Genomic DNA, 12,476 nt, shown 5'->3' on the forward strand with positions numbered 1-12,476 from the left:
CTCTCCCTACCCGACTGCAGCGATGTGACGGTGGACTGCCAAAAATAGGCACCTTTGCGATGTTGCGACACCCTAGCCTAATTCATGACACTTCTTGAGGTCTTGCTTGTGGAGCGACTCAGACGTTGCAATGTCATAGATGAAGTTCATTGATGCATGTAGCCTGTGGTGATTTTCCGATGAAAAAACGAGGGTAGTTGAAGACAGGTGATCACCGAAACTATGATGGTCGGGTTGCATGTGCGCTGACCAATGATCGATGACAAGCTGGAAGAGCAATTGCCATCGTAGCAAGTACATGAAGTGGTTGGTGGAGATTCAGGAGCATGCGAATGGTTGTTAGTTAGCATGTGCGCAATCTATTTGTGCATGATGGCAACCCTCTCAGAGGCGAGACTTGTTTCTCGAAACAGAGCAATTGTCCTGTAGTCATCGTGGGCACGAACGGGGAGAGAGAGAGAGAGAGAGAGAGAGAGAGAGAGAGAGAGAGAGAGAGAGAGAGAGAGAGAGAGAGAGAGAGAGAGAGAGAGAGAGAGAGAGAGAGAGAGAGAGAGAGATGCAAGATAGGCACTTAAAGAGAGAAAAATAGAGGGAGAGGGATAAAGACTAGGCAGAGAGAGAAAGAATCTCTCAAGATTCTTCTTAAGCAGGAATAAAAATGAATCGTGCCACATACGTATTAAGCCTAAATTTGCAAGGGCGAGTATGTCCCTATGATTTAAAAAAAAAGGAAAGAAGAGGAGAATCAACATTCAATTTGATTCTCTATCGGCAATGAAAGAAAGAAAACAGAAATGAGGGGGGGGGGGGGGGGGGGGGGGGGGGGGGGGGGTAGGTGGCAGGACAACGCACAGGTGGACGATGGAAGGAAATAGCAGTTTGAACGTGTGATGTGAGAAGGCTAGCAAAGATATGCATAGGAAAGCGACTCGAATAGGTGTCAGCTCATATTTTTAAAATATGAATGCATACATATGGTCAACGCCAATCGACTTTCGCCCAATTAATTAGCCCAGCTCTCGTGGAGAATTGATCGAGTGAACCCATCTGGGTTCGAATCTGGTCTCCCCTTTTTGAGGCCAGGGCTAGGCCTAAAGGAAGCATTCAATGGCATCTTGGAAGATTCTCAATAAACTTGAGAACCTGCCAATATGTGTTCATAACAAATATATGCCGATGTATACATATATGTGCCACTATATATGCGACTATGTGCCTCTGATTTTGGAAAAATTCTCATTAAGGGAATCTTGCAAGATCTCGCTTGAACTGGTGGGCAGGAGACGACGACACACAGATCAGGCTGAGCTACGGGAGGGAGACGATGACGGCGATGCACAACGGAAGCAAGAGACGAGGATGCGCAAGCCAAGGTTGAGGCGTGGGAGGGAGATGGTAAGCATAGCAGGAGTAGTAGTAGACGAGGGGTTGATGTTTTTTTTTCCAGAGAACACTCACCTGCGAGAGTAGCGTACGAGGCCAGCTTGAGTGGTTATGCGAGGTGTGATTGAGCCAATCATTTTTGTACCTACGTTCAAACATTGAAATTGCATTTTGGAGAAACTTAAGAGCAAGGGGCAATGGAGATTCCACTCAATAAACGAGACATGAGCCATTTAATACAAGGTAAATCACCAAAATACCCCTCTAATTCCCAAAATACTCCTCAAATTTCAAAAATTCCCAAAATACCCCCTATATTTTGTCATAAATTCCCAAAATGCCCTTCAAATTTTCCAAAATTCCCCTGGTTGTGAGATTAAATTTCTCCAAAGATTAAAAAAATTGTATCTTTTCGTAAGAGGAATCATTGTCTATCAATACAAGATGCTAAATCTAGAATTTGAGTTGATTATGAAGGCTCTGGAGATGAATTGCTTCATTACTTTAAACATAATTGCCTTTTCTTGCCAGGTATTGGATCTCAATTGTCAAAAAGGAATAAAGATTATAAAATATTGAACAATCCAACCAAAATAGATACAAGAATGTTTGAAATTTGAGGGGTATTTTGGGTATGTCCACAAATTAGAATTAGAGGGGTGTTTTGGTTTAATAAATGCGACTGTGTAGGGATTGTAACAAGGGCCATTAAAAACTTACAGGCGAAGCGTTTGTTCTTTGTTAGCTGCGTGTCAAGGTTACGCAAGGGAGAGGCAGGGGCACAGATCGACGAGGAGCTAGCAATGGAAAGATTGCAGAGGATCTTCTCAGGCGTGGGCGGAGGGGCAGGAGGCGGTGGTCCGCACCCTGACTCCCCTCTGGTCGACTCCTCCGAGCAGGTCTACATCTCCTCCCTCGCGCTCCTCAAGATGCTCAAGCACGGTATGCTGTACTTTGTCTTTTCTCCACTGAACATTCTTGAACATGTAGATTTTGTCCAAGCGGTTCTAGTATGCAGGCACCTAATGGTGCACTCCTAGTGAGCCCTTGGGCTGTGTTAGCTCTTGAGCCTTACGAGGCTCAAACCAATTGAGATGACATAGAACTATGTAGCTGGATACCACAACAACCTTGTGTTTGGATTCCTTCATGTGCCATGGTCCATAAGCTTGCGATGTTATGTTGTGTTCTCCAGGCAGAGCAGGCGTGCCCATGGAGGTGATGGGTTTGATGCTTGGAGAATTTGTTGATGAATACACAGTGCGAGTTGTGGATGTCTTTGCAATGCCACAAAGTGGAACAGGTGTTAGTGTTGAGGCAGTTGATGCTGTCTTTCAGGCTAAAATGCTGGATATGCTGAAGCAAACTGGCAGGTTTTGTTTTTATCAGCAATTATTTGGTGTGAAATGGCAGTTTGAAGAGAAATTGCACTAGCATAATCCTTGTTTGAGTTTACAGGCAAGAGATGGTCGTGGGCTGGTATCATTCGCACCCTGGTTTTGGTTGCTGGCTCTCCGGAGTGGACATTAACACCCAGCAGGTATTCATTTTGTAAAAAGAGGCTTTTCATAATTTATGTCTGAGGGCTGCAATGTTCAGCCCCTAAACAGTACAAAATTGAATGCGCCCCCCCCCCCCCCCCCCCCCCCCCCCCCCCCCCCCCCCCTTCTCTTCCCTTTCTCAATTCCTTATGCATAACACTAAAAAAACCATGGATTATAATATAGTTCCACCGGGGAGAAACAATTAACACAACCTCATGTGTAAATAGACTTCAAATGCTATTTGTAAAATATCCAAACTTACTGTTGGCGGAGTGCAATTTCTCTTAGAGATGTTGGGTTAAAGGGCCAATATCCTTGGCCGCCCTCTCTCTAACCTATATTCGTTGTTTCTTATCACAATATAGGGAATTATTTTTTATTATCCTCAATACAATAAGGAGCTGCTGCTGCGGTGCTCCATGTTGATCTCTATGTTGCTCTCCTCTCTCTCTCTCTGTGTCTTATGCTTTCCTGCCCATTAAGAGAGGTGGCATTGATCCCAGAGTCACATATTCTTAGTAGTTCTATCAAAGAGTGGGCTAGGCGTGTTTGTATAAATCCTTGGACTTTCAACAGAAAATGCCCTCAAAAGCCTTATGTATTAAAAAAACAGCCATGTTGTCATTCTCACTGAGCAATGCAAACATGGAATGGATTTGTTTATTCATGAAATGAGCTTTAAGTAGCTCTACAGCTTTTCACCACTACATGTGGGATAATTACACCTTTTCTCTCCTTGACTCATACTCTAGTGACTCTAGGACAAAGCTCATGTCACAAACTGGTGACATGGCAGGCTTCCAGACACGCAATGACTGCGGCAGACATGCCACAGGGCAGTAGTACGGACCCCTGCAAAATGCGATGGCAGGCTGACGTGGCAAATTGTACGGAATTTCGCTTTTTTGCGCTAGCTGATGACGTGGCAGCCTGTACGGATTTTCGTAAATTGCGTTGGCTGATTTTTATGGCAGCTTTTGGGCAAATTGCTTTTGAGATTAAAAGCTTTTAAGTTTAGAGATTTTGGGGGCTCCGCTTTTGGGCATCCCTTGTACCTTTAAATAAGTGGGCAAGGCCTCACTTCTTAGAGCATCTGGATGCAGAGTCTGAGAGTGAGCACCTACCCACTCTCTTGTACTTTGAACTCAGATTAATACAAAAAGAAATACCGAAAGGAGCGCCAGTCTTTGGGGCCAATACCTCTCGGCACGGAACTACGTTGGGCCGTGTCAATTTTGTGAAATGTTTTGAAGTGAATCTTTATTGTGTTGCGGTAGAATCTCGACTTGGGGTGTCCAAGTTTGTTACAGTGGTATCAGAGCACAGAAAGCTTCTTCTTTTACAGAGGATCCAATCCTTTTTACAACGCACAACTTTTGGGAAAGAATCTTCGTGCCCCGACCCCGGACTTACTAGCCACTCCCACCCTTCATACATCCCGCATCGGGCGCGCTCCCGTCGTCATCGCTCTGTCTTACAGGAAATTAAGCCAAAAAGAATCCCAGATTACACATGGGTTCTTGTGAAGAATCTGATAGAGATGACACCTCTCAGTAGGAAGTCAAAGAAAAGTTGAAAATTTGGCGCGGGAACTCAAGAAAAGAACGAAGATTTGGGCAATTTTTTTTTTTGAACAAGTTTGCCAGAAAGGAGTACAAACGTCAACTGTAGCTTTGCATATGTGTGAACAGATTGATTAAGTACTCCAGGGACCCGAGATTGGCGAAACACCTGAAGAATTACTCAATTGATAAGATTTACTCGAGATGGTGTTGGGCCATTGCTTCTCCTCTCAGATAGGGAGGAAAGTCGAAAAGACAGACGAGTGCAGAAAAGCGGAACCTGTAGCCGCAGAAAGACATGGACAAGCACTCTTGAAAAGCAGCACTTCTACAGAGCCAACCAATATGACTTCCTCGAAGACGAGGAAGAAAACAAAGAATTTAAAGAAGGTGGACAATCGATTAAATTTGAATCCTTTTCTGGGTTTCGAGATGCTCCGAGGGCTTTGGCCTTAAAAGCTTTTAAGTTTAGAGATTTTGGGGGCTCCGCTTTTGGGCATCCCTTGTACCTTTAAATAAGTGGGCAAGGCCTCACTTCTCAAAGCATTTGGATGCAGAGTCTGAGAGTGAGCACCTACCCACTCTCTTGTACTTTGAACTCAGATTAATACAAAAAGAAATACCGAAAGGAGCGCCAATCTTTGGGGCCAATACCTCTCGGCACGGAACTCCGCTGGGCTGTGTCAATTTTGTGAACTGTTTTGAAGTGAATCTTTGTTGTGTCGCGGTAGAATCTCGACTTGGGGTGTCCAAGTTTGTTACAGTGGTATCAGAGCACAGAAAGCTTCTTCTTTTACGGAGGATCCAATCCTTTTTACAGCGCACAACTTTTGGGAAAGAATCTTCGTGCCCCGACCCGGACTTACTAGCCACTCCCACCCTTCATACATCCTGAATCGGGCGTGCTCCCGTCGTCATCGCTCTGTCTTACAGGACATTAAGCCAAAAAAAATCCCAGATTATCTGACAGAGATGACACCTCTCAGTAGGAAGTCAAAGAAAAGTTGAAAATTTGGCGCGGGAACTCAAGAAAAGAACGAAAATTTGGGCAAATTTTTTTCTGAACAAGTTTGCCAGAATGGAGTACAAACGTCAACTGCAGCTTTGCATATGTGTGAACAGATTGATTAAGTACTCCAGGGACCCGAGATTGGCGAAACACCTGAAGAATTACCTCGATTGATAAGATTTACTCGAGATGGCGTTGGGCCATTGCTTCTCCTCTCAGGTAGGGAGGAAAGTCGAAAAGACAGACGAGTGCAGAAAAGCGGAACCTGTAGTCGCAGAAAGACATGGACAAGCACTCTTGAAAAGAAGCACTTCTACAGAGCCAACCAACATGACTTCCTCGAAGACGAGCAAGAAAACAAAAGAATTTAAAGAAGGTGGACAGTCGATTAAATTTGAATCCTTTTCTGGGTTTCGAGATGCTCCGAGGGCTTTGGCCTTCATTCAACAATTTGACATAGCTTTCTCTGGAGTGCACTACTCAGAGCACTCCAAGATTAGGAGGGCTGCATCTTTCTTCAAAGGAAATGCTTGAACATGGTGGTCCACTCTTCTTCTAAGGAAGGAAGCTCCAATTAAATGGGTGAAATTCAAAAGGCTCTTTATTTCTTCTTGGCTGACTCGGAAGTACGAACGAGATATACGAACCGCTTGGAATCATCTTCGGATGACTAAGGGAGATTCTTTGGACGCTTATTGCGAGAAATTTTGGAACTCTTTTCTACTGACCTCTTCATTTAAGGTGGTCTCGTTGAAGGAACAAATTGAGCGCTTTTGCTGTGGACTTCCTACAGAGATCCGAGACTACTGCTTGGAACAAACGTTAAATTCTATTCAAGAATTAACGGATCATGCGAAATGGGGTTTTGCAATACATTTGGGAAATTTGACTTACCCCACTGATGAGATCTTGACTCAGAGAACCCAACAAACCTCTCACAATGAAGTAGAAAGAGAAAGAGTTCCCAGGACAAAGAAGAGAAAGATACACGTCCCTGATTGACTCTTAGAGAAAGCGCTATCTATCTCTAAGAGGGGAAGTGTTTTGGTTGCGGGGAATTTGGACACATCTCCGCAAAGTGCCCCAAAAAGGCACAGCAAGAACAGTCTGAAGACAAGCCAGAGAGTTCTAGAGCAGTAGAGGAACGTGGCAGAAAGGCATAAGAAAACAGAACTGGTACCACATTGTGTGGGGCTCGAACCGAATCAGACGAACGAAAGTCGAAAGTACAAAACTTTGCCGCACTTAGGGCAAACTGAAAGATCAGGAAGCCCTCCTTTTCCTTTGATGGAGGAGCCAAGGCCAACTTCTTTTTACTCGAATTGGCCGCTCGATTTGGAATTACGCCCGACAGGCTGAGGCCACAGAAGGAGGCTATAACCGGCCTCTACAACGTAGAGGGCGGTACTATTTCAATCACCTGTTAACTTTACACAGAGCACTGAGAAGGAAAGAGAACACAGTTGCGTCCAGCGACTAGAATGTCACTGCGCACACGAGACCGACACCCCATAGGCCCCAAAGATTGGCGCCCCTTTCGGTATTTCTTTATTCAATTTAAGGTAGACGATCCGACCACTTAGTACAAGCTTTCACAAAGCTGTTCAAACCTGATGAGGGCTGAAAACGCAGGTTTCCGACCTGATTTCGGCAATATAATGGCGCAAAAACCCTTGCAGGTCAAAAGTACCTGTCTAGGGCAGATTCCCTCGCTATCTGGAAGCTTTCTGGTGAGCTATCACAGAAATTCAGCGGGCTGTAATTCCTTGTTTTTCACTGTCGGGTGTCCAAAAGCCTGTACACGCATCCCAAGGCTCTCACGAGGCTCCCCTGGTGTTCCCTTGCAGTTTAGGTGCGAAACCCTAAACCTGCAGAAAAACACAACAGGCTGTAATTCCCTGTTTCGGATCGTTTTTAGCGGAGCAAACACACCTACGCGTGTCCCAAGGGCTCCCGCACACAATGGGACAGCTCCCTTGTGAATTGGACGAGTTTTCACGCTCCAAACTCGCAGTCTTTCGCGATGGAACTGTGCGTACCTGTGGGGGATTAGCAATTAGCTAATCCGGTTCTTGTTCAGAAGGCTCTTGCTTTGGCAAATGCGCATAAACCACCAGAACTGTACATGTTCATCTGAGTAGTCCAACTAGTGGGGCATTACCATATGTGCCAAAGGGGAGAGAGAGATGCACGAGAGCAAATCATCGCGCTACATGAGACAGAGGAGAAGGCAAGCTTTCTATTAAAGCTGTAGACGTGCACCCACTACTCACACACACACACACACACTGTAGGTCACTATGAGTCAAATCAACCTCCTCTCTCAAATTGGGTGCCCCCTTTTGCTTATGGAAGTGGGAAATTTCACCAGGAGCCGCCATGTGTCCAGTTTGCCCCTCTTGAGTTAATTCTCTAGTTCCCACTGACTTATAAAGTTATAAGTGACTTTCTGAGTGGCCCAGACTTCATTTGGCGCACATAGGCTTCCATACTCATCAGAATTCAGTGCTAACTGGCCCGATCAGTCCCAGACTGACCGACCTAGACTCCCGATGTGAGAAACCTATTCGACCGCAGCCGTTTCACACTGGCCATGCAATGTCCACTTGCACCTTTTCAAGGGTCCCGGGGAAACAAGTAAAAAATAAAAATAAATAAAAATATCTAGTACTTATTTAAGGAAGGCAACAGGAAAAATACACCTCCTGGTGACAGAGGCAGTTCTAGCGGCACCCGGACGGGATGTTGCAATTACACCGATCATTGGCAAACTTCGTTTGCAATGTCAGGGGTGTTTAGGGCACGAGGACTTCTACATAATGCCCTTAGGAAGGTTGTGACGTCCTCCTCGAAATCCCTTGGTACCAGAAGAACAACGCCGTGGTTGACTATCGAGCTGAGAAAGCGACTTTGACAAATGAAGGGCAAAGAGTTTGTACTTGATGAAATTCAGTTTCTTTACTCGATTTTTTGGAGAGAACTGAATGATAATTGAAGGTCCAATATGTTTTGACCTTGATAAAGAACGCCAAGATTTTCTCCACACTCATGCCGATTGCTTTTCTGAGGGCCTGTTAGGCGAGTTGCCACATCTCGTCCTGAGGATTATACTATTGATCTGATACCTGGAAGCACAACACCGAACCGGCCACCTTATCATGTGAGCCGAGCCCAGAATGAAGAGATTATGAACCAAGTGAAAAACCTTTTAGAAAGGGGTCTTATCCAGCCGAGTACTTCATCTACTGCTCTTCGGTGTTGTTGGTTTTAAAGAAAGACGGATCTTAGAGAATGTGCATTGATTACAGAGCTCTCAATAAACTCACCATCAAGAACACATTCCCGATTCCAAGGATCGATGATATTCTAGACCGACTACAGGGATCCTCTTGTTTCAACAGGATTGATTTGAAACGCGGATATCATCAGATCCGAATTGCACTGGGAAATATCTACAAGACATCTTTTCGGACGAGCTTCGGTTTATATGAATTTTTGGTGATGCCTTTTGGCCTTACCAATGCTCCAACGACTTTCAACGGAATGATGGATAGGATTTTCAGAGAGAACAGATCTTTTGTTGGCATTTTCTTTGATGACATTATAGTATTCTCCAAGGATGAGGCAGAATATAGACACATTTGCTTAAGGTCTTTTAGGCATTGCGATGTCACAAGTTAGTTATCAATGCCAAGAAGAGTGAATCTTTCTTGCCAAAGATACGCTTTTTGGGAGACATCGTCTCAGCAGTAGGAGTACAGATGGACCCGGCCAAGATTGACACTATAGGTGATTGGTCCGATTTGAAGAATGTTCATGAAGTTAGAAGCATCTTGGGCTTATGTTCTTACTATCGACGGTTCATTAGAAAATTTGCAGAGGTCGCTTCCCTTTTGCACATTCTTACATAGAAAGGAGTCTCTTTCTTGTGGGGACTCACAGAGGTGACTCGAGGAACTTGGGTTCTTGAGGTTCTTGGTTCTTGGGTTCTTGAGGGTCTTGAGGTTCTTGAGTTCTTGAGGTTCTTGAGGTTCTTCTTTCGCTTGCAATCTGTGTTAGAGAAGGATCTTCTCTTCACCCGAGCTCTTCTCTTTTCCGTGGGCGCACCCCTTGGTGGCCTTGCGCTCACACCAAGGTTGCTTTTTCCCACCTCACGTCGATTGGCCGACTGCTAAGTGCACGGTCCACTCTCAATGAGTGAAAAGAGAAACAAGGGGAGGCTGGACAAGCCCTTCTTTCTTGGGTTTCCTGTCACTCTTCAAAAACACGATTAGGAATCAACACGTCCAAGAGGACTTAGGTTATGTGCGACCGCAACAAGCAAAAAAAAATATGTGGTTCTTGTGGTTCTTTCCTTGAGTGATACAGAACACTGCCAAAGCTCTGATACCAATGTAAGGTGCAACTGAAGTGAATATTGAACTTTGCTCAAGATTAACTCCGAACTGATGAGCGCGCAGCAAGAAGTGTAGGTGGTAGAGCACGGCAACTAGTGCAGGCCGAGTGCAGGCGATGAAGGGAGAGAGAGCCCACAATGCAGATCGAAATCAGGAGAGAGAGAGAGAGAGAGAGAGAGAGAGAGAGAGAGAGAGAGAGAGAGAGAGAGAGAGAGAGAGAGAGAGAGAGAGAGAGAGAGAGGCTCACGCTAGGTGGGGGAAATCAAGAGCTCACGTTTTTGAGCCTTGCATCCCTTTTATTATCTTTAGGACCATTTTTAAAATGTTGGGCCAAGTTCAATGTGAACTTGGCCAAGGGTTTTAAAACCCTTTGAAGCTATACAAAATGTACATTATGGGCTGGCCATTTAGGGCCTTTAACCCCAACAACCTCCCACTTAAAGGCATAAATGGCGCCTTTAAGCTAAGTGACTCCCACCATCTGTATGCATAGCTGATGTTGTGCTTTGGATAAGCACTTAGTGAGAGCATTTGCAGGATTTTGTGACGTATGGACCTTAACCAAATTGATTAGGCCATCCTCAAGCACTTCTCCAATGAAGTGATACCGCACATTAATATGCTTTGTGCGTGCATGAAACATGGCATTCTTCGCCAGACATATGGCACTCTGGCTATCACAACCAAGCATAGGTGCCTTGTCAGGTAAACAAAACTCACTGCATAGACGTGCCAACCATATGGCTTCTTTGGAAGCCTCAGTGGCTGAAATATATTTAGCCTCTGTAGTAGACAATGCAACTATCTTTTGTAGTCTAGAGCACCATGAGACAGCACCTCCTGCAAGTGTAAATACATAACCACTTGTGGATTTACGTGTATCCAGATCACCAGCCATGTCAGAGTCACAAAATCCCTTCAACTCCAATGGTCCTTTACCATAACAGAGGCATTTGTTTTTAGTCCCTTTCAAGTACCTCATAATGGATTTCACTGTATCCCAATGTCACCTGCCTGGATTAGCCATAAATCGGCTCACAACTCCCACTGCATGGGCTATGTCAGGCCTAGTAGCAACCATAGCATACATAAGTGAACCACAAGCTGAAGCATAAGGCACACTTTGCATATCATTGGTTGCTTCCTTTGATTTGGGACAATCATCCTTGGAGATTTTAACATATGGTTGTAACGGCACACCAAGAGGCTTTGCATCAGCCATATTAAACCTGTCCAACACCTTTTCAATGTACCTTTCTTGAGACAAATACAATATGCGCTGGTCTCTTTGTCTTCTAATCCTCACTCCAAGAACATGCTCAGCTGCCCCAAGGTCTTTCATTGAAAATGCAGATTTCAGCTGCTGTTTAAGAGCATCCACAATGCTTCTTTTCTTCGCAGCAATCAACATGTCATCAACATAGAGCACAAGAATGATAGGGCTGCCATCCTCATCAATTTTTGTGTACAAACAATGATGTGCATGGCTTCTTTTATACCCATGTTTGAGCATAAACGCATCAAACTTTTTGTACCATTGTCTAGAAGCTTGTTTCAGCCCATACAAGCTTCTATTGAGCTTACATACCAAATGTTCCTTTCCAGAAATAACAAAACCCTCGGGTTGTTTCATGTAAAGCTCTTCATCAACATCGCCGTGCAAGAAAGCTGTATGTACATCCATTTGGTCCAATTTCAAATCAAGAGCAGCCGCTATAGCAAACAACACATGCAAAGTGGTCATCTTCACTACAGGAGAGAACACTTCCTGAACGTCTATGCCTTTAGTTTGAGCATATCCTTTTGCAACCAGTCTTGTCTTATACTTGGGTTTTGCATCAACTGTCTTGATTTTATACACCCATTTGTTAGGAATAGCCTTCCTATCTTTGGGCAATTCAACCAAGTCCCAAGTATCATTAGCATGCAAAGCTTTAATCTCTTCCTGCATAGCAAGCTCCCACTTGTTGCTGTGCTCACATGTCTTTGCCTCTTTGTAAGTAAGAGGCTCCCCCTCATCTGTCAACATAATGTAATGCAAAGAGGGATCATATCTACTCACATTCCGTCTTGGACGAGTAGAACGCCTCACCCAATGATCCACATTATCCGGCAATGGGTTTACATCAGGTGGCACTACAAAATCATCAACAATGGACTGCTGTACATCATTTTCAGCATTGTTTCTTGGCTGCAAATGCCCTTCAGGAGCCTCAATTTGCTGTCCAACATCATCTGGCTCAAACACCACTGGATCATCTACATTTTTAGCCATTTGTGATGCATCCTGAGGGTGAAAAATAGGCCTAACAGATGGCTGGTCATGCTGAAATTTCACCCTTTTATGGTTGAGGCACAATTGTTTTGAAGCAGCCTTGCCTCATTAAAAACAACATCCCGGCTGCGTACAACCCTTTTGAGCTGAGGTAACCAAATCCTGTAACCCATTTCGCCTTCTTCACCATATCCCATGAAGAGGCCTTTAATTGACTTCGCATCTAGTTTACTCCTCAACTCAAGTCTAACATGCACAAAATCTTCGCAACCAAAAATGCGTAAGTGATCATATGAAGCAGGCTTG

The 12,476-nt window shown here is 44.5% G+C and overlaps 1 protein-coding gene across 1 annotated transcript in view; it reads left to right on the forward strand.

Annotated features, from left to right (window-relative positions):
- Positions 1–2,090: 2,090 nt before the first annotated feature.
- Positions 2,091–12,476, forward strand: part of LOC147446468 (Mov34/MPN/PAD-1 family protein) — a 28,392-nt gene continuing 18,006 nt past the window's right edge. Inside the window, exons 1-3 of the mRNA XM_086525677.1 lie at positions 2,091–2,325; positions 2,579–2,756; positions 2,842–2,923. Coding sequence (XP_086381803.1) covers positions 2,187–2,325; positions 2,579–2,756; positions 2,842–2,923 — 399 coding nt within the window. The 5' untranslated portion in view covers positions 2,091–2,186. The remainder of the gene's footprint in view (positions 2,326–2,578; positions 2,757–2,841; positions 2,924–12,476) is intronic.

The sequence above is a fragment of the Adiantum capillus-veneris genome, chromosome 12 (genome assembly GCF_014529385.1).
Source record: "Adiantum capillus-veneris isolate H3 chromosome 12, ASM1452938v2, whole genome shotgun sequence".
NCBI classification, from domain to species: Eukaryota; Viridiplantae; Streptophyta; class Polypodiopsida; order Polypodiales; family Pteridaceae; genus Adiantum; species Adiantum capillus-veneris.